The sequence below is a fragment of the Lithobates pipiens genome, unplaced genomic scaffold, assembly GCF_037356315.1.
Source record: "Lithobates pipiens isolate NorthernLeopardFrog02 unplaced genomic scaffold, aLitPip1_a1.2 Scaffold_16, whole genome shotgun sequence".
In the NCBI taxonomy this organism is placed as follows: domain Eukaryota; kingdom Metazoa; phylum Chordata; class Amphibia; order Anura; family Ranidae; genus Lithobates; species Lithobates pipiens.
In genome coordinates this window covers 545950911-545978413 of record NW_027507748.1, presented here as the reverse complement: position 1 = coordinate 545978413, position 27503 = coordinate 545950911, and the positions used below count along the sequence as shown (strand labels likewise).

Sequence of the window (27503 nt, the reverse complement as noted above, 5' to 3'; positions counted from 1 at the left end):
GAAGCAAAGGTCTGAGCAAGTTGCTTACTCTCCCGTTCTCATATTTTGTTCACAGTTATGTGATCCCAGTGCTTGATCACTGTTTTCAAAAGCCCTTCATAATTTGATGTGCATATACTATATTTATTCTGTGTTGGTTGGAAACTGCTGGCCATTATGTTTGAGCTATGGCTAAATAGTAACAGCCATATTCCAAGTAAAGAATTCTGTTTCAATAATTTTTATTGAGTTTTCAATTAAAAATGGAAAACAATATGAAATAGTAATATCACACACAGTAAGACACTGCCATCATCGTCAGTATATATAAGATTGGTGAGCTGGAAAAGGGAGTTAATCAAAGTCCCATAAAAAGTCCTATAATAATTATAGAAAACAATGCCAAGGCGGTCAACAACTAGGCTGCATTAACACTACAGTGTTTTGAATCATGGGCAGATTTGCCACGGATCTGCCCGCAATTTGACAGCGCCGAGGTGTGAATGACAAAACACAGGACTCGCATTCGAGGTGCCATTCATTTGCAGTGCGGGCCTACCGCGATTGTCTCGCGATAAAACGTGTGGCAACCCGCATCGCGGGACGCATGTCACCTAGTAGTAGCTCCTAAACTATTTTTGGGCGACACGCATGCTGCATGGCGGGTTGCCGTGATTGTAGCACGTTGTATCGCTCGACAATCGCGGAAGACCGCACCTTGATTTGAGGTGTCATTCAAATGAATGGCTTCTCAAATGCGAGTCCCGTGTTTTCTCATTCACACCTCAGCGCTCTCAAATTGCAGGCAGATCCGTGGCAAATATGCCCACAATTCCTAATGCTGTAGTGTGAATGCAGCCTAAGAGTTCATTGTTGTGGTATAGAACATGCCATATTGTAGGGTAAGGCCAATCAACCAAGTAAAGAATTCCATAGTGGTTCCCAGCATGGTGATTTTGAATATAGCAATTAATCATATCTTACCCAATGGGGTTTTATAGGTAGAATATTAAAACAAGAGGTTATAAGAGGTGTTTTAATTACTAAGATTTTACCACACATTTTACATGCTGTCTTTAGCTGTCAATCATGGCCGGTGGCCTTACCACATACAGCAATACACTGTAAAACGATCAGAGGGTAGAGGAAGGAGATTGCAGAAAGACAGTTTAGGGTTGATTTATTAAGGGCACTTTGCAAGGAAAGTTGCATTTTGCTTGGAAATATTCCCCAGAGCTTAGTGAATATAGTGAAATTTCACTTTGCAAAGAATACCCAATTATGTGTAAGGAAAATAAAAAACAGCATTTTTGTTTGCACATGATTGAATGAGAGTCATTAGATGACAGTCATTAGATGAAGCCATTAGAGCTTGACCCATTCACTCAGCTCTGGGGAATATTTCTTTGCAAAGTACAACTTCTCTTGCAAGGTGAACAGTCTATTTGCCTTTAGTAAATCAACCTCTCCCTATAGATAAATAAGCCATACAGAGGGTAGCAGTGATGTTCTTTAGGATCATATTACATGCAGCCTGTTTATTCTGTTATCTCTTCATCAGAGCAGTACAATGGAATAAACTGTGTTATGTAGAAAAATCTGTTCTTATTTGTGTTAAACCCTGTACACACTGGAAGAATGTCGAGACATTTGCCGGGACAAAAAATACTGGCCGTCATTCTGTGTGTGCGTATGTCGGTCTGTCTGAAAGAAGTTGGCTTTGCAGCCAGCTTCTGTCGCATGTGCATGCTGGAAAACCAGCATCCGACCAACTCCCGACCAGCACTCTCAGCCAATTGCAGATGGGGGGGCGTCCCCCTGTTAGAACACAACAGGTCAGCAGGGGAGATCGCTGGACTAACCTTGCATGGTTAGTACAGTGGCTCCCGACCGGAACTGTCAAGTTATTTTTTTGTGCAACCCGCGGGGCTGCACGTAAAAAAAAAAACTGTAGTGTGTAGCAGGCTTTAGGATGCTTATACTTATTGATAAATGACCCAAATTAAAAAAAATGTATATTAGACCTTTGTTAACTGTTTATTAGGATATGGTTTATTCATGATATCTTAATAGTTTAATTTGTAGCAGTTAATCTGGCCACTACCTGTGTGGGTATAGTGGTGGTAAATATTATACCTTTATGATACACAAGATATCACAGTGCTAAGAAAGGTGGATGAAGTCATTAATATTCTCATCTCTGTCATCTCATTTTAACTGTTTTGTTAGGCTCAACCTGTACTGATTACACATAACCCATCATGTGGTGGGTGAATGGAACCAGGACGAGTGGAGCCTGTTGATTGTGGACCAATATCAGGGGCCAGTCTAACATTTAATTCACTTATCTCTATCCATCATTGTGATTGCTGCTTCACCTGCATTCTAGTCATTGTGCCACTTAGTGACGGGGAGCTGATTCATGCCTCACACAATTCCAAACGTTTTTTAATGAATGAAATTACAAAAGTAAAAGGCCACTAAATCTAAACTTCAGTCTTTTAATATAAATAATAAAAAAAAGTTCAGATATGTGGATATAGGAAACCTGTGTTGATTGAAGTTGGGTAGCTGCTACTTATTTTTAAAAGTGTATGCTCCAGGTCTGCCTCCTCTATTACTTGAATTCTTAGTAAGTCACTCACCCAGAAAATGTTTTCAGATCAGGTTCAGTAACTTGTTAAGTAGGGAAGCAAAGATGAAGATGACTCCCATATCTTCCTGGAGTTTTCACCTTTATACACAGCTATGCCAGCATCCATATTTCTGCCCTTTAAAATATTTTACATTATTATCTGAAAGATTATATTTTCCTACACAGTTGACTAAAAACAAGTAAGAAGCATCATATTGATTCTCTAACTTCTTGGCTGCATACCAGTTCTGGGGCAGTAATGTCAATTAAAATGAAGCTCATTAGTGTCTCCACTGCTGATCTACTGTATTGCCCAGAGGATAGGGACCAGCAGCATCCATGCAGAAAATCTCACACCTATGTTTTGCTTTGAGATTAGGTTTATTATATTCAAGTTTTCAACTGAAAAGCCTCATCTAAACACATTCTAAAATATCCCATTTTCTGTATGGCCATTGAAATATTTATATAATTGTTGCTATTTGAAATTAACATAAATATGGTAACCAATAGCTAGAATTTAGGTTTCTGGCCTTCTAATTCAGAACTTCCCCCTCTGGATTTATTTCATTAGGATACAAACTGCACATTTACAGAAAGAATTTTTAATAATTCCGTATGAGCTGTAATCACTGCACACAATTGTTTCTCAGCCCATCAGAAATGTACTTACCCCATGTTTTTTAGCACAAAAACCTGTTGGCTTAAATTCCAATTTTGTCCTCCTACTGCAGTAAGTATTGTTGCTTTTCAGAGTATTGGAGCTTGAAGTTGAATACGAGGGTAAATCTTTTTTAATGGCAATCTGTGTCTCTGCTCTGGAAATGTTCCCTTACTTACTGCCTGGGCATGTGGCTACCAAATACCTGATGTAGGTCCTGAACTTTTCCCATTCTGTTTAAAGTTAAAAAGAAAAAAAAATCCACTTTAGGGTTCCCAACTGCATGCTGACATGTCAGATTCCACACAATGCTCTCAACAGTTGCATTAAAATGATTTTTTGATGACCAGCAATTAATTTTTATTATGAGTAAGGCATATATAAAAAAAAAATAAAATAAAGTACTGACATTATATATTTGTTGCTTTATGCAGAACTAACTTTACATTATGTTTGGATAAACGTAGTCTCTTTTATCAGGAAATAAGGCCTCATGCACATAGGCACATTCATTTGTGCTCCAGATCTGATGAATTTTTTTGCCAGAGCTTGCCAGAAAAACTGGCTTTAATGTCATGTATGCGTTTATGTGAGTATGTGTAAATGTGTGTAAATCTGCATATGACATTTATTTCACTGGCCAGAATATTAATTTATACTGGCCATTGGGATAAATTTATGTTCATACAGGCACATTTACATGTAAATTATTCTCATCCTCGCTGAACGTTTGGGGCATTTTTAATGCTTCTAAATGTCACTCTTAAAATACTTATCTAAACACCTTATGTTCATGGTCACATAGGCTAACATAGAATTGCCTTTAGAGGCATAAAAGAAATATGCTGTAGGCCTGTAAAAGCAGCATTTTCAATGCCCATATGCTTGTGGCCTAAAAAGCAAAAGGCGTTATATACAAACATTCAGATTGCGTTGATATATTTCCAAAGCAAGCTTGGAATGAAATAAGGCAATGGGTTGGTATTGCAAAGTGTAGTAACCTGCAATAACTAATAGCAGGCAATCAAAATTTAAAGTGTACCTATAGGTAAAGTAAAGTAACAAATGACATATATGATGCAGACTGTCATTATCAGTGCTTGTTTTTCTGAGTGATCCCAGTCACATAGATATTGATCCTGAAAATAGATCTGTCATTTTTCCACTATCTGTTACAGACAAAGCTGTCCAATAAAGGGGCAGTTACTTTTACAAGATGTCCCCTTGTAATCTGCTAAATGGTCAGAACAGCTGTCAATCATTCAGCAGGGAGCATTGACTGCAGTGGATTGGATGATAGCACAGGGAGACCACCATCCTGCAGAATTGGGAGCTCATGGTTACTTGATTAAAAAAGGCTTGAGAGAGAGAGCATAGAAACACACACAATCAACAGGTGCAGGGCCGCTGATAGGCCAGTACAGCTGACCCTGTTGTACCGGGCCCGACCAGCAGGGGGGCCCGGGCAACCTGAACAGAGAACTAATGTAAAAAAAAAAAAAGAAAAAAAAATCCTCCAGCCACCATGACCAAACGTTGTTCCAACCAACAACAAACCGCCCCTACCCCACCAAATCTTTTTATTTTTTTATTCCAATAGCTCAACGTGTCTATGTAGGTGGCGGCAGGGGAAGGGACTATTTCTCCTATATCGGGTGCGGAAGAATGTCAGAATCTCTCTTCCGTGCCCGCGTCCTCTATAGTGCCTTCCCTGGCCCACGGAGTGATTCCTCCTCCTCTGCTCTGTTCTTCACTTGGCCTGAGAGAAGAAGCAGTGAGGCGAGTGGCGGCGCCGGCGGGGGAGAAGAAAAAAAGAGGCATCTGACCAGAATAGTTTGTGGGCACTTGCAGTTCAGTCCAGGCAGCAGCAGGATCAGGGAGGAAGTGACTCCTGGGGCTCGGCTAACACAGGTATGTGCTTGCTGGGGGGGGGGGGGGGAGGATTCAAGATCCATTACTACTGCAGCAGCATCTATACATTATGGCATTGGCGGCATGGGTGGAACTGTCTGCAGGTAGTACATGCATTATGGGCCATAAAGCATGTGCTGCTTGCAGACAGTGCCACCCATGCCGCCAATGCCACAATGTGCTGCAGGCAGTGCCACCCTTGATGCTAATGCCATAACACATGTGCTGCCTGCAGAGTCAGTGCCCCCCATGCCACCAATGGCATTATTGGCAGCATGGGTGGCACTGTCTGCAGCACAATATGGCATTGGCGGCATGGGTGACACTTTCGTCAGGCAGCACATGCGTTATGGCATTAGTGTCATGGGTGGCACTGTCTGCAGCACATTACAGCATGGGTGGCACTGTCTGCAGCACAATATGGCTTTGGCGGCATGGGTGCCACTGTCTGCAGGTAGCACATGCGCATGTGCTGCCTGCAGAGACAGTGCCACCCATGCTGCCAATGACGTAATGTGCTGCAGAGACCATTTCAAGGCGGGGTCTGGGGAGGGGCCAGGGGTGGAGTCTGAGGTGGGGCTGAAGGAGGGACCAGGGGTGGAGCTGAAGGGGGCCCCATCAGGTAGGCTGTACGGGGCCCCATGATTTCTATCAGCGGCCCTGAACAGGTGTTTAGGAAACATTTACTGACGCCAATACAAAAAATTGTTACAACTACAAAGCAAAATATGAGCAAGACAACTTTAGGTTTACTTTGGGTTTAGATAAATTTTAACTTGCATTAGTCTACCAATTCGATGTTGAAATAGTCAACAAATATATCAATCCTTACATGCTTGCTAAAGTAAGAAATATTTATACATATACGAATGCATATATAATATATATAACACACGCAGATATATATATATATATATATATATATATATATATATATATATATATATAAAACCACAGTGTAAATTACTCACAACTAATAATATATACAAATAAAGTGCAATCCCTTGATATAATGACTAAACAAATAAGTCCAGCATGATGTTAAATAAGATCTAAACTCATTGGTGTTACTTAAAAAAAATATTCTCATTTCAATATGTCCATGCCTAGAATCTTACCTATTTTGAGAACCCCTATACAGGCATACCCCACTTTTAAGTACACAATGGGGTTTATTTACTAAAGCTGAAAAGTGCAAAATCAGGCTCACTTCTGCATAGAAACCAATGAGCTTCCAGGTTTTATTACAAAAGCTTAATTGAACAAGCTGGGGTCAGAAGCTCATTGGATTCTATGCATACGTAAGCCTGATTTTTGCACTTTTCAGCTTTAGTAAATAAACCCCATTGTGTACTTAACAGTGGGGTATGCCTGTAGTGTTGTCACGCTCCACTAGACTAATGCTGCATACACAGGATCGAATTGCCCGGCGTACTTAGTCCGGCAAACAATCCGGCGGACTTTCTACCGAACGGACTTGGCCACACACGGACACACAGAAAGTCCGGCGTTTGCTAGCGTGATGACGTACAGCACGTACGACGGGACTAGAAAAAGGAAGTTCAATAGCCAGTAGCCAATAGCTTCCTTTTCGTAATTTGCTTCTGAGCATGCATCATTCTTAGTCCGCCGGACTAGCATACTGACGAACGTATTGTCCGCTGAAACCCAAGTCCGGCGGAAAGATTGGACTGCAAAAATACTTTCTAAGTCCGCCGGACTTTACGCTGAGAAAGTCCGCTGAAGCCCACACACGATCGAATTGTCCGGTGAAATGCGTTTCGGCGGACTAAGTACGCCGGACAATTCGATCGTGTGTACGCGGCATTAACACTCACCTTCTTAAAATGACCCAAACGAATGTACATTAGATAGGTCAAGTAGGCTTGTTCCCTTTAAGGGTGAATCTTTTGTCTCTTTTCTTAGTACAGACTTTCCAGGATGCACCCAACCATCATACAGAAAAAAGGAACAGAGCAACACAGTGTAAAATTGTACCATTTATTAAAATATTAACACACACTTTCAGGTATGGCACATTCATGACATGCATACATAAACCACTCAATATGAATGCCTTTAACGTTCATCACTTCCAGCTTGTGTATCATCAGTCTTCACCCTAGGTGTTATATCACTAATACTTTATAAGGGGCTCAAAAATTGATGGTGCGCACCATACTATGTTGAACCTCACTCCCTTTAGAACCGAAAATGCAGTGTTTTATAAATGTCGTAAATCAGCCACCAGGTTTTTGTGTCCCTGAGGGACTCCAGTGGTGAGATCTCCACTCAGTTCTGCACATTAAAGGCATTAATTACACTGTCTCCATTGGATGGTGAAAAGATCTTGTAGTGGAGCTCAAAGAGGTATAAAAAGCCACTGGATGACTCACTCACCAGACAGTGTATAACTGAAATAACTTTTTTGGGGTCTACTGACACTGTAATATATATATTATTGGAAAGGGCTGAAAAACTTTTGTGTACTTTGACATTTACAGCATTTTGCAAATACAGAAGTAAGATTTCTTAATCATAGAGCCAATAGATGTGCCAGTGACGAAACCTCAATGCCTTTTACTGCAGCCTTTAATCTTTTCCATCTGTACCATGACTTCTTACTTTAAATGGGTCTCCCAGTAATCTGTAACCTTCAGTGCTTTCTCCTATCTCTAACATTTCCCGTGTGACATGTTCCCTCTAGTTTATAAGTGTTGATTATCAAATGTTGCTGACTCTTGCCCTGATTCCTCCAGGTTTCTCAGTGGACTCAGGGTGGGGGGTGACGGGGAAGAACAAGCTGAGCTTTGTAAGCGGTGCCCCCCGGGCAAATCACACAGGGGCTGTGGTTATCCTGCGCAGAGAGAGTGGAAGCCAACTTGTCCCAGAGCTAACACTTTGGGGAGAGAATCTGGCCTCATCCTTTGGTTACTCTATAGCACTTGAGGACCTCAATGGTGATGGGTAAGTAAGACTATTCCAACTCTTCAAAACATTTTATTACACTGTGATTTAGAAAGGCTTAGATGATCCTTAAGAGTTTGTAGTGGCTGCATTTGCTTTATTTTTTAGTTTTTTTCCTTCTATTCTTACCTGGTGAGCCAGTAACACACTTCTTGTCTTAGGGTGTTTCCAGGAGGAGCAATGGAGACACTCTTGGACAGCAAGATCATCAACCTGGGGAGAGGATAGTGTAAGCCCTTGTACACACGGTCGGAGATTCTGACAACCAAATAGTCCGACGGATTTTGTCCGAAACTGTTGTATACACACGGTCGGACAAAGTTGTTGGAAAATCTGACGTGATGACGTTATTTCGTTACGACGGGACTACGTTCACGCTAGTAGCCAATAGCTTTGGTGTAGGCATGTGATCTGAGCATGCGTGTCACTTTGTCCGATCGGAATTCTCTACACATGATCGGAGTATGTCCGATCGGAGCATTTTGGCTGAAAATTTTACCAACAAGTTGGAAAACTTGGTCCGTCGGATACTCCGACGGAAACAGTCCGATGTCGACCACACACAGTCGGAATATCCGACAAAATGGTCTGATCGGACACATTCCATCAGAATCTCTGAACAAGGGCTTAGATACAATAGCAGATTTAGATGGACCTGACTAAGGAATTAAAGCTGAACTCCAGCTAACACTTTTGATCAATTAAAGCAACTTTTGTTTCCCCTTCTGGATAAAGGTTTTACATAAATTAATTCAAGATGACTATTCTAAGCACCCCTACCTATATTAAATGGCTTGTCTCAAAATTCTATCTGACAATTTTGTTGGACAGCTTCATCTGTTGATGAAGGTTAAGAAGGTTGAAAAATAACAGACTTACTGGCTGGATCAACATTTGAAAAAAATAGAAAAAAAAGCTTTAGAAAATAAAACAAATGCAGCCACCACAGAATTGGTAAGCTGAAATATCATATTTGTGTTTGGGTTTAATACCACTTTAATGTACAGTATGTAAATGATGTTCATGTAGACAAAGGAACCAGTAGACCTATTATATAAGCTCATGTATATAAACAGACATCTGTTGCAAAGATGTATAGCAAGTTCACTAGGTAAATAGGTGGAAATGTATAACAGTTTTAAAATTTGCAAACTTTGACTCTGTTAGCTATCCTAGGTTAAAAGAGGCTAAAAATTACTCTTGGCAGCTTTATCTAGGTACTGTTAACCAAGTGTAGGAAAACATTTCCCACTATAAATTGCTTCAGTACTGGCCATACTGTTAAAACATTTATAGATTTTATAATGAATATGCTTTCTATAACTATTTTATCAAAGTCACATTTGTGTAGTTACATTTACTATTTCTAATGTTGTGTTGTATCTTTCACTGTCTTTTTTTTTAACTTTCTTACATCTTATCTTTTATGAAATATTCATCCTTTTTTGCAATCATCTGTTTTATTTAGCTGGACTGACCTAGTGGTAGGTGCTCCCAATTTCTTCTCCCGAAAGGAGGAAATTGGTGGTGCCGTCTATGTCTACATAAACAAAGAAGGGAAACTGGACAGCTCTCCTCCTATACGACTGAACGGAACAGATGGTTCCATGTTTGGGTTAACAGTGGGCAGTTTGGGAGATATCAACCAGGATGGATTCAAAGGTAAACATAATGTCTTGTGATCACACACCATGCATGATATTTATATGTATAACTGGTAACTTTGAAAATGCTATTTTACAGTAATGTATGTTAATCCTCTAATACTAGTCTTGTGTTCAGAGATCATGTGCAGAATATCTGTGCTCTAATTCACAGGTCCTCCTGCCAGCTTCAGCCATTTTAACTCTTCTTGTTGGATGTTTCAGTTTTCTTACAATATGGATTATTTATGTTATGGAGCATGGGCACATTTTAAAGCCTAAGTTTAATCAAAGGCATGGTATTTATATTCAAAGTCAAGTGTCCCTTGTGCTGTTGGCTGGTCTGTTAATTTACATCCGAAGTCCTCTGGCCCGCCCCCTACATCCCGCATACCCCGGTAGCCGTAGCCATAATATTCAATCGTCAGGTTCTGCGGGGGTTAATATGAGCAGTTGGACCTGTCATCATGAGTGCTGACTATGCCCACCCTTTTTTATTGATTGAAGCTATAGTACAGCTTCTATGAATGGAGCAGATGAGGCAAAAAGGGTGGGCATAGTCAGCATTCTTGATGAGTGCCTGTCACGGGTCCAGCACTCCTATTAACCCCCTGAAGCACTGAAAGAGTGTGACTGCAGGGTATCGGGCTGGAGGAGGACTTTGGATTTTAACAACCAGACCAGCCAGCAGCATAAGGGGCACTTTGCTTTGAATGTAAGTTCTGTCCCTTATGCTGATTAAAAATAAAAAAAAAAGACTAAACTTTGGCTTTAACGCTCAATTCTATTTATATATATAAAATGCTACAATCAATCCTGCTACATACAACCAAAAAGCAGGGAGACTTTCCCACTGTCAGAATACAATGCTATAGCCAGCAAAACTGATCGATTGAGAAATACCTGACAGGGTAGTTGTACAGAAGTTGATCAGTAGATTTATGGCTAGCTTAAGCCCCTTTAAATGACATTTCAGTCAGACTATCCTAAGCCTCTCCCCAACCTGAAACTGTTAGTAACCTAAAACTTGTTTACTTCTGTCTACAGATATTGCTGTTGGGGCACCATTTGATGGCAGTGGAAAACTGTTCATATATCATGGAAGCCGAACAGGATTGGTGACCAAACCAGCACAGGTAATACAAAAGATAATTGAAGGGTATTATTTTTTTTTTTTAAATAGATGTACAACATATGAATATCAAAGGTAAAATTCCCAAAATAACATTCCCTTTTGTTGCAGTATTACAATGTATGCTAACCATATGAGTCCAGAGATAGCACAGAAAACTGAACATCTCCAGATCAATTTTCAGTGTATGCTGTGCTTAGTTCTTTGTACATGTGTTTATACAATTCTTTGTTAATGTATTCACTTCCATAGAACATTTCCATACTCTGTACTTTCACAGTCTAAAATTGAAAAGGTTTGAACTGGGATGTCAGTATATACATAATTACATAGTAGGTGAGGTTGAAAAAGTCCATCAAGTTCAACCTATGAAACACACTGTAAATTGATCATGTAAAGGAATCAAATCAAGCCTTACACTTAAACTGTCAAACATAGTTACATACATATGAAACCATCCTTAATGTTGGAGTGGAAATGCATCTCTATACTGTAGTTGTTTTAGTTTATTTACAGATAAAAAGGTAAAAGTTCCTGATTATTTAAGTATTCACCCTCTTTGCTGTGAAATACCTAAATAAGCTCTGGAACCTTCATAATTCTCATAAAGAGTTGATTGGGGTCCACCTATATGCAGTTGGACACAGGCACAATTTTGGTATTTTTTCAGGTATTTACCAAAACATTTTCAAGCTATACCTATATAATGGATATGAGCTGAAACTGCACACTCTCAGGTTTAATTTGATTTTAATTTAATTTGTGTACATCCAAAATCGGATGAAGAGTTTATAAAATACAGCTCTTAAGAATAGGGATCCCACTTTTTCAAGGGGCCAAAAGTAATTGGACAATTAAATCAAAAGCTGTTTCATGGGCCAATCCTTTGTTATTTCTTCATCAATTAAGCTGGTAAAAGAAGTTTATTCTAAGTGTAGTAATTGCATTTGAAATCTATTGCTGTGAACCTACATCATGCATTCAAAGGAGCTGTCCATGCAAGTGAAACAGGCCATAAGGATTCAAAAATTAAACAAATCCATCAGAGAGATAGTAGCAACATTAGGAGTGGCCAAATCAACAGTTTGGTACATTCAGAGGAAAAAAGAACACACTGGTGAGCTATGCAACATAAATGGCCTGAACGTCCAAGGAAGACAACAGTGGTGGATGATCGTAGGATCCTGTCTATGGTAAAGAAAATCCCATTACAACATCCAGTGTCAGAAACCATGAAATCAGGCTGAGATAGAAGTACAGTTAAATCACACTTGTTTAATAATAAAAGTAAAAAGAACAAACATAGTGAAAACATAGCCAAAGTTCAGTAACCGGAATGGATAGTTAGCCAAGCCAGAACTCAGGGATCAATGTAGTGGAACAGCAAGCAGGATCTGGAGCCAGAAGGGATGTCAGCAAAGCAAGTCTTGAACAGGTTCGCAGGAGATAGTTTCTGTGATGTTGACCAAGGTGAAGACAGAGAGCCTATGGACTGGACGGCTTAAGTAGGCAGGACTGACAAGCAGGATATCATCAACAGCTAAGTAACTGTAGAGAGATAAGAGCTGGCAATTAGCCGACAGCTGAGCGGCCAGCTCAGAGAAGGAAGGGCTGAGCCCAGCCCTGACATCCAGACAAGTGAAGGACACTCTACAGGAAGTGGGCATATAATTGTCAGTGTCTACAATCAGGAGAAGACTTCATTAGAGCAAATACAGAGGGTTCACCACAGGGTGCAAACCATTCATAAGCCTGAAGAATAGAAAAGCCAGGTTAGACTTTGCCAAAAAAATCTAAAAAAGCCAGACCAGTTCTGGAAAAGCAATCTTTGGACGTATGAAGCTAAGATTAATCTTTAGCAGAATGAAGGGAATAAAAAAACTGTGATGAAGGCTTGGAACAGCTCATGATCCAAAGCACACAAAATCATCTGTGAAACATGGGGGAGGCAGTGTGATGGCATTGGCATGCATGGCGTCCAGTGGCACTGGGCCATTGGTGTTTATTGATGATGTGACAGAAGCAGCGGGATGAATTCTGCAATGTTTAGAGATATACTGTCAGCCCACATCCAGCCAAATGCAGCAAAGTTGATTGAACGGCGCTTCTCAGTACAGATGGACAATAATCCAAAACACACTGCAAATGCAACTCAGGAGCTTTTGAAGGAAAAGAAGTGCAATATTCTGCAATGGCCGAGTCAATCACCTGATCTCAACCCAAGTGAGCATGCATTTTACTTGCTGAAGGCAAAACTAAAGGCAAAAAGACCCATAAACAAAGAACAACTGAAGACAGCTGCAGTTAGAGCCTGGCAAAGCATCAGAAAGGAGGAAACCCAGTCTTTGGTAATGTCCATGGGTTCCAGACTTTAGGCAGTCATTGTCAGTAAAGGATTCTCATCAAAATATTCAAAATGAACATTTTATTTATGATTACATTCACTTGTCCAATTACATTTGAGCCCCTGAAAATGGGGGGACTGTATATAAAATGGTTACAGTTCCTAAAATGTGTACTTTATGTTCAACCCCTTGAATTAAAGCTGAAAGTCTGCACTTCAAATTAATTTGGATTGTTTCATTTTAATTTTATGGTGGCATACAGAGCCAAAAGTATGAAAACTGTGCCTATGTTCAAATATATATAGAGCTAACTGTACACCTATTTTTGGGAGTCTCCGAGGTTAGTTGAGCATATATCTAAACGAACAGAAAATCCATTATGAATAAATGAAAAGTATTTGGCCCCACTAAATGACTAGTTAGCAAAGGCCAAACCAAAAGGCCAATGGTAATTGTTTTGCTGAGAAGAATGGGTACAAATTGCAAGATTCTGATGTATAAAGCTTGTGTGTATGCAAATTGCTTTTTATTGTTTAAGCATAGAAAAAAAAAAGAAAACATGTAACAAAATTGTTCACCATGCAGGGCATAAAACGACAGTAGAAAAATACAAATTCCAGCACATCTAAAACACCCCCCAAGCCAATTCACGTTTATATGCATTTTTTAAACTAAAGTAGCCCCATTTAGACTAAAATTCCGAGCTACTTTTCTTTTGTTTTCCAGATCTTGGATGGAGTGAGTGTTGGCATAAACACCTTTGGTTATTCATTTTCTGGTGGCCTTGATATCGATGGAAACTCGTATCCCGACCTGCTAGTGGGATCTTTATCTGACACAGTAGTCCTCTACAGGTAACCTCCTTCATGACTTAATCTCCAATACGATTTCAGAAATACAACAACCCTCACTGTGGAAAAACATTTCTTTTAACAATGCCCCAATGCCTCTAACACTCAGAGGAAGATTAATTCCAGAAATGTATTACCTGTGTGTCCACTGCTTCATTGAAGAATACTGCAGCTTAACCGCTTAAGGACCGCCTCCTGTACATTTATGTTGGCAGAATGGCACGGCTGGGCAAAAGCACGTACAGGTACGTTGCTCTTTAAGTGCCTAGCCGTGGGTCGCGAGCTTCGTAACCGTGGCCAAGGGACCCACGGACCCGATCGCCACTGGTGTCCCTGGATCGGATCACAGAGCTGAAGAACAAGGAGAGATCTGTGTAAAAAAAAACTCTCCCCGTGCTTCCTACTGTGGCTGTCACCGATCGTCTGTTCCCTGTTATAGAGAAATGACATCACATGCCAAGCCACGCCCCCTACAAAAAAAAACACACCACGTCACACATAACCCCTCCTTGCCCCCAGTGGTTACTGCCCGTCACTGCCATTTACACAGGAATCAGTGCATTTAAATAGCACTGATTGCTGTATAAATGTCAATGGTCCCAAAAATGTGTCAAAAATGTCTGATGTGTCCACCATAATGTCACAGTCGCAATAAAAATTGCTGATCGCTGCCATTACTAGTAAGAAAAAAAAAATGCTATAAAACTATAAAACTATTTTGTAAACGCTATAACTTTTGCACAAACCAATCAATAAACCCTTATTGCAATCTTCTTTTACCAAAAAATATGTAGAAGAATACGTATTGGCCTAAACTGAGTAAAAAAAAAATAATTTTTATATATTTTTTGGGTATATTTATTATAGCAAAAAGTAAAAAATATAGAATTTTTTTCAAAATTGTCGCTCTATTTTTGTTTATAGCGCAAAAAATAAAAACTGCAGAGGTGATCAAATAACACCAAAAGAAATCTCTATTTGTGGGAAAAAAAGGACGCCAATTTTGTTTGGGAGCCACGTCGCACGACCGTGCAATTGTCAGTTAAAGTGACGCAGTGCCGAATCGCAAAAAGGGGCCTGGTCCTTTGGCGGAAAATTGGTCTGGGGCTTAAGTGGTTAATCAGTAACTGATTTTAACGGGTCCTAATAATATAATTTAACACTAGATTGTGTTTCCCTTTAAATTAATAAATAATTTATTTGCACAATTATTAAATCAGGTTACCAACTATAACTTTAACATGTTCTGTATCTCAGATCTCGCACTGTTATTCGTGTTAATAAAGATGTCACTGTAACGCCCCAAAACATTGATCTGGAGCAGCAAAGCTGCAAGAATGGCCCTGGGATCTGGTAAGAATGGATTTTTATTGCTGAAAGTTTTGGCATCCAGCAACACCAACATCATATCAGGGGATCTGTACCAATACACATAAAAAATATACAATTTACATGTGTTCACAAGTCATAGTTTTGCTAATCTGTACAGCACACCTGCATCAGATTTCATAAATCAAGCCAAGTGCACAAAAATAGCATCAGTTCATGCAAGTAGCTTTGTGCGTGTTCTATATATAAAAAATTGTTCTATTCAATGTGTTTTTTTAATGCCTTTTTATTACAATTGTAGAGTATTTATATATATATATATATAGCAAAATCTATGTGCAGCTGCAGTCATTTACTTTTTACGGGAAAGATTTTTACAAACAAGATCAAGAACACTGTCTGGCTTTGAGTTCAGTATTGAGCATCATGTCTTTATTTATATTTAAATATTGTCGAGGCTCTTCTTTCTCGTTTCAGTGTGGAATTTAGAGTATGTTTCAGTTATAGCGCCTTCCCTGCAACCTACAATCCAAAGATCAGTGAGTAACTTCTACCTCTGCCTTGTAAGACAGATTTATTATTTACTGAAAGCTTTTTAGAAGTTGACTTCATAGCTGACTTTACAATATTCTGTATTGATTTCATTTATTAGAAATATTTTTTTAGAAATATGTAACTGAGAAGCAGCAAGTAAGTTACACAATGGAGGTGAAGCTAATCAGCTTGCATGGCAAGCATATGGATCTGTTAGGGCCTACATAGTTTTAGGTAATTATTAAGCACATGTGATGTCATACTGACCCTCGTACATAAGTGACATTAATAGTGCTGCAAGGAGTGGAGCTTACTGGTGCTTGAGCATCTACAAATTTCAGCAAAACTCCTGTACAGCACTCCTAGTATTAAGTTTAATTTGAAATAGTTTGCATTATAGAATGCAAACTTGGGTAGAATGCATAACTTATTGACCTTAACTTGTAGAGTCAACAGGATTATTTTCTTCTCTGGGTTGGTAGATTGAAGGATTGAGCCTACCGACCACCTGTACCACCATCTCCAAACACGGCAAAGAGCTGCAAGCTTCAGGGGTAGTAAGCGAGAGTTTGGGCACTTGTCCACATTACAGACGGGATAGTGGGCAGTAGGCCAGGAGATGCTGAATTGTCTGAGCTGTGTGGGTATCTTGGTATTTTCATGTATGAATGTCTTTTATGCCGGGTACACACAAGCTGAATATTGGCCAAAACCAGCTGGTACGGTGGAAAATCTGACATTCGGCCTTTGTGTACAGCTGCCCATTCTTACGACCAGCTTCAGTCGAACGAGTATGTTGGAAAATCAGCATCCGATCAGTGCTCTCAGCCAATGGCTGAAAGCACTGACCAGTATGTTGTGGTGGGGGGTGATCCCCCTGTCAGAACACAATAGCACAGCAGGCGAGATCACCAAATTAACATCGCTTGTGTCAGTACAGCAATCTCTTATTTTTTTAAAGTAAGTTGAGGCAGACATAGTCCGTTTGTCTGCACCACCCCCCCCCCCCCCCCAAGCTACTTATTTAAAAAAAAAAAGAAAAACTTTTTTTTATAGTGTCCCAGCCAGGCACATGGGTGCTATTGGAGGCATGACTTGTGTGTAAACGTGATTGGGGCTAAGAAGCTCTATTGGCGTACTTTAGAGTGTGCTCGGGGCTATAAGCTCTGCGCCCTGAAAACTCATCCTCTGCATTAGGTTTCCAGTGGTTATAATTGATTGGGTCCGTAGGGTGGGGCTTTAGTCGGACCTGCGGCATCATTGGCTCACAGGTTGCCTGTCTCCTTCAGCAAGTGAGGGGGAAATCACCAGCAGAAGAACGGCTTAGGGCAGACAGGGAGCGATAGGTCCATGCAGAGGCAGCTGTTCATTCATCTCCCTGTGACACAGACTGGCATCCAGCAGTGCACACAGAGGGATCACACAGAAATCTGAGGGGTTCCCACCATACCTATGCTGAGTTCTTCTTTTCAAGTGTGGTCTCAGATCTGGGCATTCCTCTTTAGGGGTCCAATCACTGACTGACACCCTTTCTGTCCCACATTACTTTTTATCTCTTCCAAACTGTTGAACAGATCAGTACATTCTCTGCACTCATTTAAGGTGGCCGTAGGAATGAAAATTAAAAAGGAATCATCTATTCTATGGCAACCTTAAATGAGAGCAGAGAATGTACTGATCTGTTCAACAGTTTGGAAGAGATAAAATGTAATCTGGGAAGGAAAGGGTGTCAGTCAGTGATTGGACCCCTAAAGAGGAATGCCCAGATCTGAGACCACACTTGAAAAGAAGAACTCAGCATAGGTATGGTGGGAACCCCTCATAATGGGCACAGCGAGTGTACAGACCCGGGAACTCAGCACAGGGATGGTGGGAACCCCTCGTAATAGGCACATCAGCTTACAGACCCGGGAACTCAGTACAGGGATGGTGGGAATCCCCATAATGGGCACAGCGGGTGTACACTCAGACCCGGGAACTTGGCACAGGGGTGGTGGGAACCCCTCATAATGGGCACAATAGGTGTACAGACCCGGGAACTCAGCACAGAGATGGTGGGAACCCCTCATAATGGGCACAGCGGGTGTACAGACTCGGGAATTCGGCACAGGGATGGTGGGAACCCCTCATAATGGACACAGTGAGGCTGCAATTGATGGCCACAGTTTTACCTAGCAGTAATGATATATAATCACCTGATAAATGCCTATTTACAGCCCTGAATTACTAAAAGTTACATTTTTCAGTTTGCGGCCCCCCAAAAATTGTGAGCACCAGCCGCCACTGCCTACATGCCATCTTCACATACATATAGTATAAGAAATAGCATTGTAGACACCTAAAGATAGAATCCCCAGTTAATATATGGCTCCTACTGTAGCCTTTAGATCAGATGCTCACCATTTTGAGCACCTTCATACAATTTTGTCCAAATAAAATAATATTTTCAAGATACTTTGTAAGTAGGCAGCTTTTGGATATTTCAATTATCTTCGTATATGATGGTAAAATGAAAAAAGGAATTTTAATAGATATCTTTATGTATCTTTTTGTATCAATTTTTATTTCTTTCAGTTCTGAGATGTGTATTTGAGGCTGAGGCAACTAGGAGGCAACAAGTGAAGTCCAGTCGTGTTTTTTTCATAAACAGAAGACCAAATGATCCAGAACACCAGACTAGTACCACAGTAGAACTCCACCGACAGGCCTCCAGCCGCTGTACTACTGCCATATTCCAACTTCAGGTGACCTATTCTATACATTTTCTTCATTCAGTGATGTGCATTTTTTTTAAATAGGTTTTTCATGCATGATTGGATATTCATAGTTAACACAGGTTCATCTATTTCCATTCATATTTATTCACTTTGCAAAGTTTCTATTTACTTAGAAAATTGCACAATCCCTTAGAACGAGCCTCTACTCATTTAATAAATTAACTATAGTGCCTGTGTATATTGTAGATTTTGGGTTATATAAAAATGGTGTGGATTTAACAGGGTTTAATTTTTGTACCATTTAGTCAACTGCCATTAATCCCAGTAGCCAAATGTCCTTTAATTTTTATTGGATCCCTTATAGCTAGAGTTGGGCGAACACCCAATTTTCTTTTCTTTATAAATGTCAGTTTTGCTGCAGCAGGTTCTATACACTTTATAAATGCGCCACTTTACAAGCAGACTAAGGGGCACTATAGATCTCCGTTCTGACAGTAGAGTACAGTGAGATTGTCTGTTCCTAGTGATTAGGAACACCCATCTCTCTGTACTCCCAGCCAGTCCACTCCCCCTACATTTACAGTTTCAAAATTGTCGGTCTTTTTTTTGTTTATAGGGCAAAAAATAAAAACCACAGAGGTGATCAAATACCGCTAAAAGAAATATTTATTTGTGGGAAAAAAGGACATTTTGTTTGGGTACAAAGTTGCACGACTGTGCAATTGTCAGTTAAAGCGACGCAGTGCCGTATCGCAAAAAATGGCCTGGTCATTAAGGGGGTAAATCCTTTTGGTCCTTAACCGCTTAAGGACCGCCTCCTGCACATTTACGTCAGCAGAATGGCACTCCTGGGCACAATCACGTACCTGTCCGTGGCTCTTTAAAGGCCGTGGGTCGGCCTAAACTGAGGGAAAAAATGATTTTTTTTATATATTTTTTGGGGACATTTATTATAGCAAAAAGTAAAAAATATTGCATTTTTTTAAAAATTGTGACTCTATTTTTGTTTATAGTGCAAAAAATAAAAACCGCAGAGGTAATCAAATACCACCAAAAGAAAGCTCTATTTGTGGGAAAAAAGAACGCCAATTTTGTTTGGGAGCCACATCGCACGACCGCGCAATTTTCAGTTAAAGCGACGCAGTGCCGAATGGCAAAAAGGGGCCTGGTCCTTTGGCTGCAAATTGGTCCGGGGCTTAAGTGTTTAAGTGGTTAAAGGAATTATCAATTTTTATTGCTTCCCTTTAAGCATCATTAAAATCACAGACCCTGTAAAAATTATCCTTTTAAAAAAAAAAACATTTGCATTGATACATGTCCCCCAGGGCAGTACCCGGGCCCCCAAATCCTTTTTATTGCCAATAACTTGTATGTGAGCCTTCAAAATGGGGACTTTTGATTTTTCAAATTTGGGTCCCATAGATTTTAATGGGGTTCAGGTTCGAACTTTTGCAGTGCTTGAGAGTTCTGGCCCGATAAAAACTGGTCCAATTCTATTTTAGCTTTACCCAAAGCATTTTATTTTCGTTTTGGATAGATTGGGGAAAGCTTAGAACCCCTGTCAAGTTTTACTGCTTTCTAGGGCTCTTTCTATTCTGTGGACAAGGTTTTACCAGGCAGGAAGTGAGGGAAAATCAGCAGAAAGGAACGAGACAGAAAAATGCCACATACATTGCACAATCACGTAAATGGAAAATGGTAAACCAAATAAAGTGATTAACAATATCCATCCTAAGGTAAGAATAGGGTCTTCTATCAATAATATCCCATAGTAAGAATAAACAAACTTATACAAAACTAACAAAACTTTGACCCGTATTGTTGAGAGGATTACCTGAGATAGTTAATATCACCAGGGCCGTCTTTAAGGCAGGGCAAAAGGGGCAGCTGCCCTGGGCCCTGTCATTGTTGTGGGGCCCAAAGCAGCTGCCTCATACTTGCCAACTATCCCAGTTTGCATTCCCTTGTCCCTTGAAGTTTTAGTCCTGTGCTGTGTCCTGATATCTCAGTGTGAAGTGCTGCTACTAATGCTGCCCAGCTCTGCCCTATTGTTGTGTACAGATGACTCACCCGCAGACCCTGTGTTTACATGTAAATAAGCGACATTCATATGTACATAGCAGTGACATGCATATGTAAATAGCTGAGGCCAATGGAATTGATATGTAAATAAAGGCAGTATTCATATGTATATCATGCTCCACTGCAGTGAGGAGATGATGTGCTGTAACCTATAGCAACCAGTGAGCAGTATTACTGTACAGTAATCTCTAGCAGCCAATCAAAAAGCAGAAATCATGTGCTGTACGCTCTAGCAACTAATCAGTGAGCCTTAACCACTTCAATACAGGGCACTTTCGCCCCCTTCCTTCCCAGCCCAATTTTCAGCTTTCATCGCTCTAGCGCTTTCAGTGACAATTGCGCGGTCATGCTACACTGTACCCAAATGAAATTTTTATCATTTTGTTCGCACAAATAGAGCTTTATTTTGGTGGTATTTATTCACGACTCCGTTTTTTATTTTTTGCGATATAAGCGCAAAAAAGCGGAAATTTGGAAAAAAAAAACTATTTTCTTTTTTCTACTTCAATAAAAATCCAATAAAATCAAATTTTGTCATAAATTTAAGCCAAAATGTATTCTGCTACATGTTTTTGGTAAAAAAAAATCCGTTAAGTGTATAATAATTGGTTTGTGTGATCACGGACATATGTACGCAAATGATCATGTACATATGTGTGCAGGTGATCACGTACATATGTGTGCAGATAATCATTGGGACATGTGATTTTAGTGGGACATATGTGGGGGACATGTTTTTATTATTAGGGACATGTGTTTTTATTATTTGGGGACATGTATGTTTTGGGGACATGTATGTTTTGGGGACATGTGTGGGGACATTGTGTTTATACTGTGTGATGTGTTTACTGTGTGGTGTGTTTACTGTGTACACTAGACTGGTGATCAGTGAGTAAAAAGCTGTAAAAAACAGCTCATACTCACTGATCAGCAGCCGGCTGCAGCGATCTGCTCTCCTCTCCTCAGCGATGACTTCCGAGTGAGGAGAGGAGAGCCGATTGCCTAGCAACCGGCTGTTTGTTTACATCACATGACGGCCGTGATTGGACACGGCCGTCATGTGATCAGGAGGGCCAATCACAGAGCCCTCCTGCCGATCTGAGATGCGCCGTGTCCGGGTGACACGGGCGCATCGGGATCGCGCCGCTGCGCGGGCGCGCGCGCGCGCGATCCCGCTACTCCTGAATGACGTTCCTGAACGTCATATCAGGAGTAGGCGGCTCCCACCCGGCCGTATATGTGCATTGGCCGGGTGGGAAGTGGTTAAGGAGTGCTGTAACCTCTAGACACCAGTTAGTTAGCGGTAATGATATGCTGTAACCTCTAGCAACCAATCGCAATCGCTGCCTGATCTGATAAGGTAAACTGGTTTTAAGTCTAGCTGCTATTTATTTTATGTCTCAGAGAAGGTGGAGAGTGAAATTGCATGGGGGGAGGGGGGGCCCTAAGAAAATTTTTGCCCAGGGCCCAATCAATATTAAAGACGGCCCTGAATATCACTGTATAAAATGTAAAGAACCTGACTAAAATGAGATCTCAGGTACCTCTCAATTCTGTTACTCACACTCACCGGAGCTGAGCCGTCAAGCCATGTACACACGATCGGATTTTCCGATGGGAATTGTGTGATGACAGGCTGTTGGCAGAAAATCCTACCCCGTGTAGGCTCCATCGGACAATTGTTATCGGATTTTCCATGGACAAATGTTGGATGGCAGGTTTTAAAATTTTCTGTGGACAAATGTCTGTTGACGGATTTTCCGAGCGTGTGTACACAAATCTGTCAGACAAAAGTCCAAAGTACAAACGCGCTTGCGCACAAGCAAGGATAAGCCAGAAGCGGTCAGTCTTGTAAACTAGCATTCGTAATGGAGAATTAACATTCATGACGTGGAAAATGATGAAATCTCCAAATGCAGCGCACATTCTCTTTTTCTTTAATGGGATAATAATGAAGCTGCTTTGCTGGTGATACTAAGGGAGTTATTGCAAACAAATTTTTTTTTTTTGTGATATCAAGAATAATATTATTATGCTTTTTTTTTTTTTTGGCAGGTTACCACAACACCATTATCCCGTAGTTTATAAGATCAAAGATACAACTATGTTGGTGTCCCTTGTTAAATTTACATTGTATTTTTTTAAATGTAACTGCCTACTCCCAGACTGTCATTTAAAGTAAAACACATAGCCAAGTATTATTCTCCACAATTTTTTTATTGTGCATTAAAAAAAAGAAAACAAATAAAATTAGACATGCTATGCCAGTATAACTTAACCAAAAAGCGCATTTTATCCAAATATATAGAAAATATACCAAATCAAATCATTATTCAACCAAAAAAATAATGTCAAAGCAATAACTCCAAGGCCAATAATAAATAACAAGTTATCTCCTCCGATTCTGCAAAATGGCTGGTTAACAATCGGCCTTCAGAAACGAACTGAAAAGCCCCAAGTGAAAAGCGTGAAATCAACACTCGCCAAACTTCTACTAACACAAAATTAGCAGGAGGAGCCCAAAGGGTGGTGCGAAAGAGCTGAAAAACAATGTAGTACGTCACTACATTCATATTTGTTGGTCGACAATTCCTTGCCGTTTGTATGCACGACAACGCCCTTCAGACAAAAGCCCACGGTTTTGTTGGCTAACAATCCGATTGTGTGTATGAGGCTTCAGAGGGGCATGGGGAGAGAGAAGAAAAGGGGGGGAGAAGAAGAAGGAAGCAAAGAATTAGGGTAAAGAATGGAGAGAGAGTGGGGTCTCTACCAACTGCCTTCTCCATCCATCTTCACCGAGTATACGCAGGGATACATGTCATGAACTTTTTAGCACATTTTAATGTATTGTGTTACCATTAAATGCAAGGCATGTGTTTTAAATCAGTTTTCATCTTGTTACCTGGAAAAAAAGGTACACGTTTCCCAAAAATGTGCAGTATGTTTTTGGTGCATTTTTGGTGTGTTTCCTGTGACTATAAGGCCCCTTTCACGATGTGGCGGTGTGGGCGTCCGTGGTAAAGCCGCTTTACTGTCATTTTAGCTGCGGTATTTGGCCACTAGCGGGGCAGTTTTAACCCCCGCAAGCGCCTGGAAAGGGTTAAAACCACCTGCAAAGTGCCGCGCTGCCCCATTGATTTCAATGGGTAGGAGCGGTGAAGGAGTGGTGAATACACCGCTCCTTCACCGCTCCAAAGATGCTGCTAGCAGGACTTTTTTTTACCATCCTGCTTGCGCACCGCTCCAGTGTGAAAGCCCTCCGGCTTTCCCACTGGACTTAAAGCAGCCATACAGGTGCCATTTTTAGCGCTGTAGCGCCTGAAAACCGCCTCAGTGTGAAAGGGGCCTAATGGAGCATTTTTTTTAAAAAAGCACCAAAGATAAGAGGCAGCAAACGGAACTTTTTAAAAACACAGCCCAGATATGCAAACAGATAACATTTAAAGGGAACCATTTTTCATTTGCTTTTGTTGTGCTGGAAATCTGCGTTTTAGAGCAGCAAAAGCTCACCAATGTGAACAGGTGTCTAATTGAATAAAAGCATATTAAACTTCTCACCTGTTCTGGTGTCAGCCTTTTTACCAAACAATAAGACCCCTTTCCCACTGGAGCATTTTTCAGTAGTTTTTCATGCGCTTTAGCGTTAAAAAAAGCGCCTGAAAAACGCCCCAGTGTGAAAGGGGTCTTAATGAAGGAATCTTTTCAATGGAGCTTCAGACTACAGTAAAACCGGACAGAAGCCGAAAAGTCTGGGGTATAGATAAACTAGATTCAATTTAAGTTTCTTGCTGGTTCCTATTCAATGAAGGCTTTGAGTTCCACAATTATTTGGTAAATGGTTTGTGTGATTGTAAACTTTTACACGTGATAAAGTAGCAAATATTGTGAGGGTATTGTGAACATCCACATTATTTATTACTGCATAACTATTTTAATTATTCTCCATAAAAGTCAGTGATTTATTAAGTAAGGAAATTATCTTGGTATGGATGGGTGAAGTCCAGGGAAGGGAGCACCAATAGGAGATCTCGATGGAATCACCCACGCAGCTGGCTGTGCCGGGAGGTGACGAGACCGATCTCTCCTTTGGTTGGATACCTGACACATGCTCGGATCAGCCAATGCTTTAACATATAATCGTTTAAATAGGTTCCTTTTTCTTTTATGCTTATGTGTCTGCTATGTTGAAAGCCCTTTTTTAGGGTGTCTTCTCCTGTTTGGATTTTGATTGCTTTTCTGTAAACCTTTGGAAACATTTTTTGGTTTTAACAAGTAAAGAATGCAAACAAAAAGTAAGAACATTATAAATGATTAAAAGTTGTTTATTTTTTATTAGTCTGACATGATATGAATCTTTATATCAATGCTGCAGTAAGTAGTTGTTTCTCAGTTTTTAAAAGTAGTGATGTCACTTTTACTGACGCAGTGTTCGCTGGAGGGGTGAGTGCGGACCTGGGGGGAGGAGGGGGTTTGTTTGTCGACCCCTCAAAAATGTTTAGCACCAGCCGCCACTGTTCATATGTACTGTATATCTGTCATGTGTAACTTGTGTTGATGCTTGATACCCATCCTATTTACTGATCTGCTTACTCACTAACAGGATGACATTACAGACAAGCTTCGATCGATCCCAGTGTCTCTGACTTACAATATCCTAGAAGCAAGACACAAGCGTCAGTCTACAGAAGACTCGCTGCCCCCTCTCATGCCTATCCTTAGTGAAGAAGAGCCCAATGTCTACAATACTGAGGTGAGTATACTGAGATATAAATGGTTACATTATGAGGGATAAGCTGTAAGGATGTTTGATCACCCTCACTTAACCACATCAATACCGGGCCTATTCTGGCACTCCTCTCCTACACATAGAAATCATAATTTGTTTTCTAGAAAATTACTCAGAACCCACAAACATTATATATATATATTTTTTTTAGCAGACACCCTAGGGAATAAAATGGCGGTCATTGCAACTTTTTATCTCGCACAGTATTTGCGCAACAATTTTTCAAACCCATTTTTTTGGGGGGAAAAAAAGTTTCATGATTTAAAAAATAACAAAACAGTAAAGTTAGCCCAATTTTTTTGTATAATGTGAAAGATGATGTTACGACGAGTAAATAGATACCTAACATGTCAAGCTTTAAAATTGCGCACACTCATGGAATGACGCCAAACTTCAGTACTTAAAAATCTCCATATGCGACGTTTTAAATTTTTTTACAGGTTACATATTGAGAGTTACAGAGGAGGTCTAGAGCTAGAATTGTTGCTTGTGCTCTAACGCACGTGGCAATACCTCACATGTGTAGATTGAATGGTGTTTACATATGTGGGCGGGACTAACGTATGCGTTCGCTTATGAGCGTGAGCTACTGGGGACAGGGGCATTTTAAAAAATGATTTTTTTTGTTTCTTTTTTTATTTTACTTTATTTTTTTTATTTTTACTTTATTTTTACAACTTTTTTTTTTTTTATCACTTTTATTCCTATTACAAGTAATGTAAACATCCCTTGTAATAGGAATCTACGTGACAGGTCCTCGTTATGGAGAGATATGGGGTCAGTAAGACCCCACATCTCTCCTCCAGGCTGGAAAGCATGAGATCGTGAAAAAAATGTCACCGATCCAATGCTGACAGCTGCAATCGCGGCTTTGTTTACTTCCGGGAACCTGGGCATGACGTCATAACATAGCGTCCGGGCCTCCGACAGTCATAGAGATGACTGGTGACCATCTGGTCACCGGAAATCTCTATTGTCATCATCCGGCGCCGGACGATTCTTTCTCCGGGTCTCTAATGGCACGGGAGAGCCCGGAGAAGCACCGGATGGGGGCGGGAGGGGGGGGGATGCTCCCTCCCGTCGCCTGTAAGAACGATCAAGCGGCAGAACTGCCGCTATGATCATTCTTATGGTGCACAGAATCGCCGGCTGAATAAAACGATATCTGAATGATGCCTGTGGCTGCTAGCATCATTCAGATATTCCCACTGAAATATTAGGATGTCATATGATGGCCATGGGTGGGAAGTGGCTAAAGTGGTGTTCCACAGGAAAAAAAAAATGTAAATTCCTAAAAAAAAAAAAAAAAAAAAAAAAAAAAAATTTGAATTTTTTTTTTTTTACTCACCTCTAAATGCCTGTTGCTAGAGGGTCCCTCGTAGTCTGCCTCCTTCAGTGCCTGGGCTGGTGACATCACTTCCCCTCGGCACAGGAAGGGCTCAGCTCTGCCTCCTCCCTCCTGTAAAGCCACAGCCGGGTGCCCACAGTTGCAATGCCGGTGCCGCTGAGCGGAGCAGGGGATGAGCAGGGCTTCGATCCGCCTGCATCGCTGGACCCTGGAACAGATAAGTGTCCGATTATTAAAAGTCAGCAGCTGCAGTATTTGTAGCTGCTGAGTTTTAATTTTTTTTTTATGGAAACTCCTATTTAAAGATATAATTATGTCCTTTTAGATTATTTGTATTGTTCTACATACTGTTTTAAGCTGGGTACACACCAGCTTTTGTTCAACCAGTGTGTTGAGTGAAAATAAAAACGGACAGATCCCTGCATCAACATTGCTTGCTTTATTACAGAGACATTGCAGGGTCGATTTACTAAAACTGGAGAGTGCACACTTTGGTGCAGCTGTGCATGGTAGCCAATCAGCTTTTTAACTTCAGCTTGTTCGTTCAATGAAGCTTCAACAAAAACAAAAAACTGGAAGCTGA

General features: G+C 40.5%; 1 protein-coding gene across 4 annotated transcripts in view; it reads left to right on the top strand.

Annotated features, from left to right (window-relative positions):
• ITGA7 (integrin subunit alpha 7) overlaps window positions 1–27503 on the top strand; it is a 206745-nt gene that overhangs the window by 130286 nt on the left and 48956 nt on the right. For all 4 annotated transcript variants that reach the window (XM_077483363.1, XM_077483361.1, XM_077483360.1 and 1 more), the window contains 8 exons: window positions 7946–8153; window positions 9622–9815; window positions 10844–10932; window positions 14000–14127; window positions 15382–15477; window positions 15931–15992; window positions 18562–18731; window positions 25387–25536. In XM_077483363.1, coding sequence (XP_077339489.1) covers window positions 7946–8153; window positions 9622–9815; window positions 10844–10932; window positions 14000–14127; window positions 15382–15477; window positions 15931–15992; window positions 18562–18731; window positions 25387–25536 — 1097 coding nt within the window. The remainder of the gene's footprint in view (window positions 1–7945; window positions 8154–9621; window positions 9816–10843; window positions 10933–13999; window positions 14128–15381; window positions 15478–15930; window positions 15993–18561; window positions 18732–25386; window positions 25537–27503) is intronic.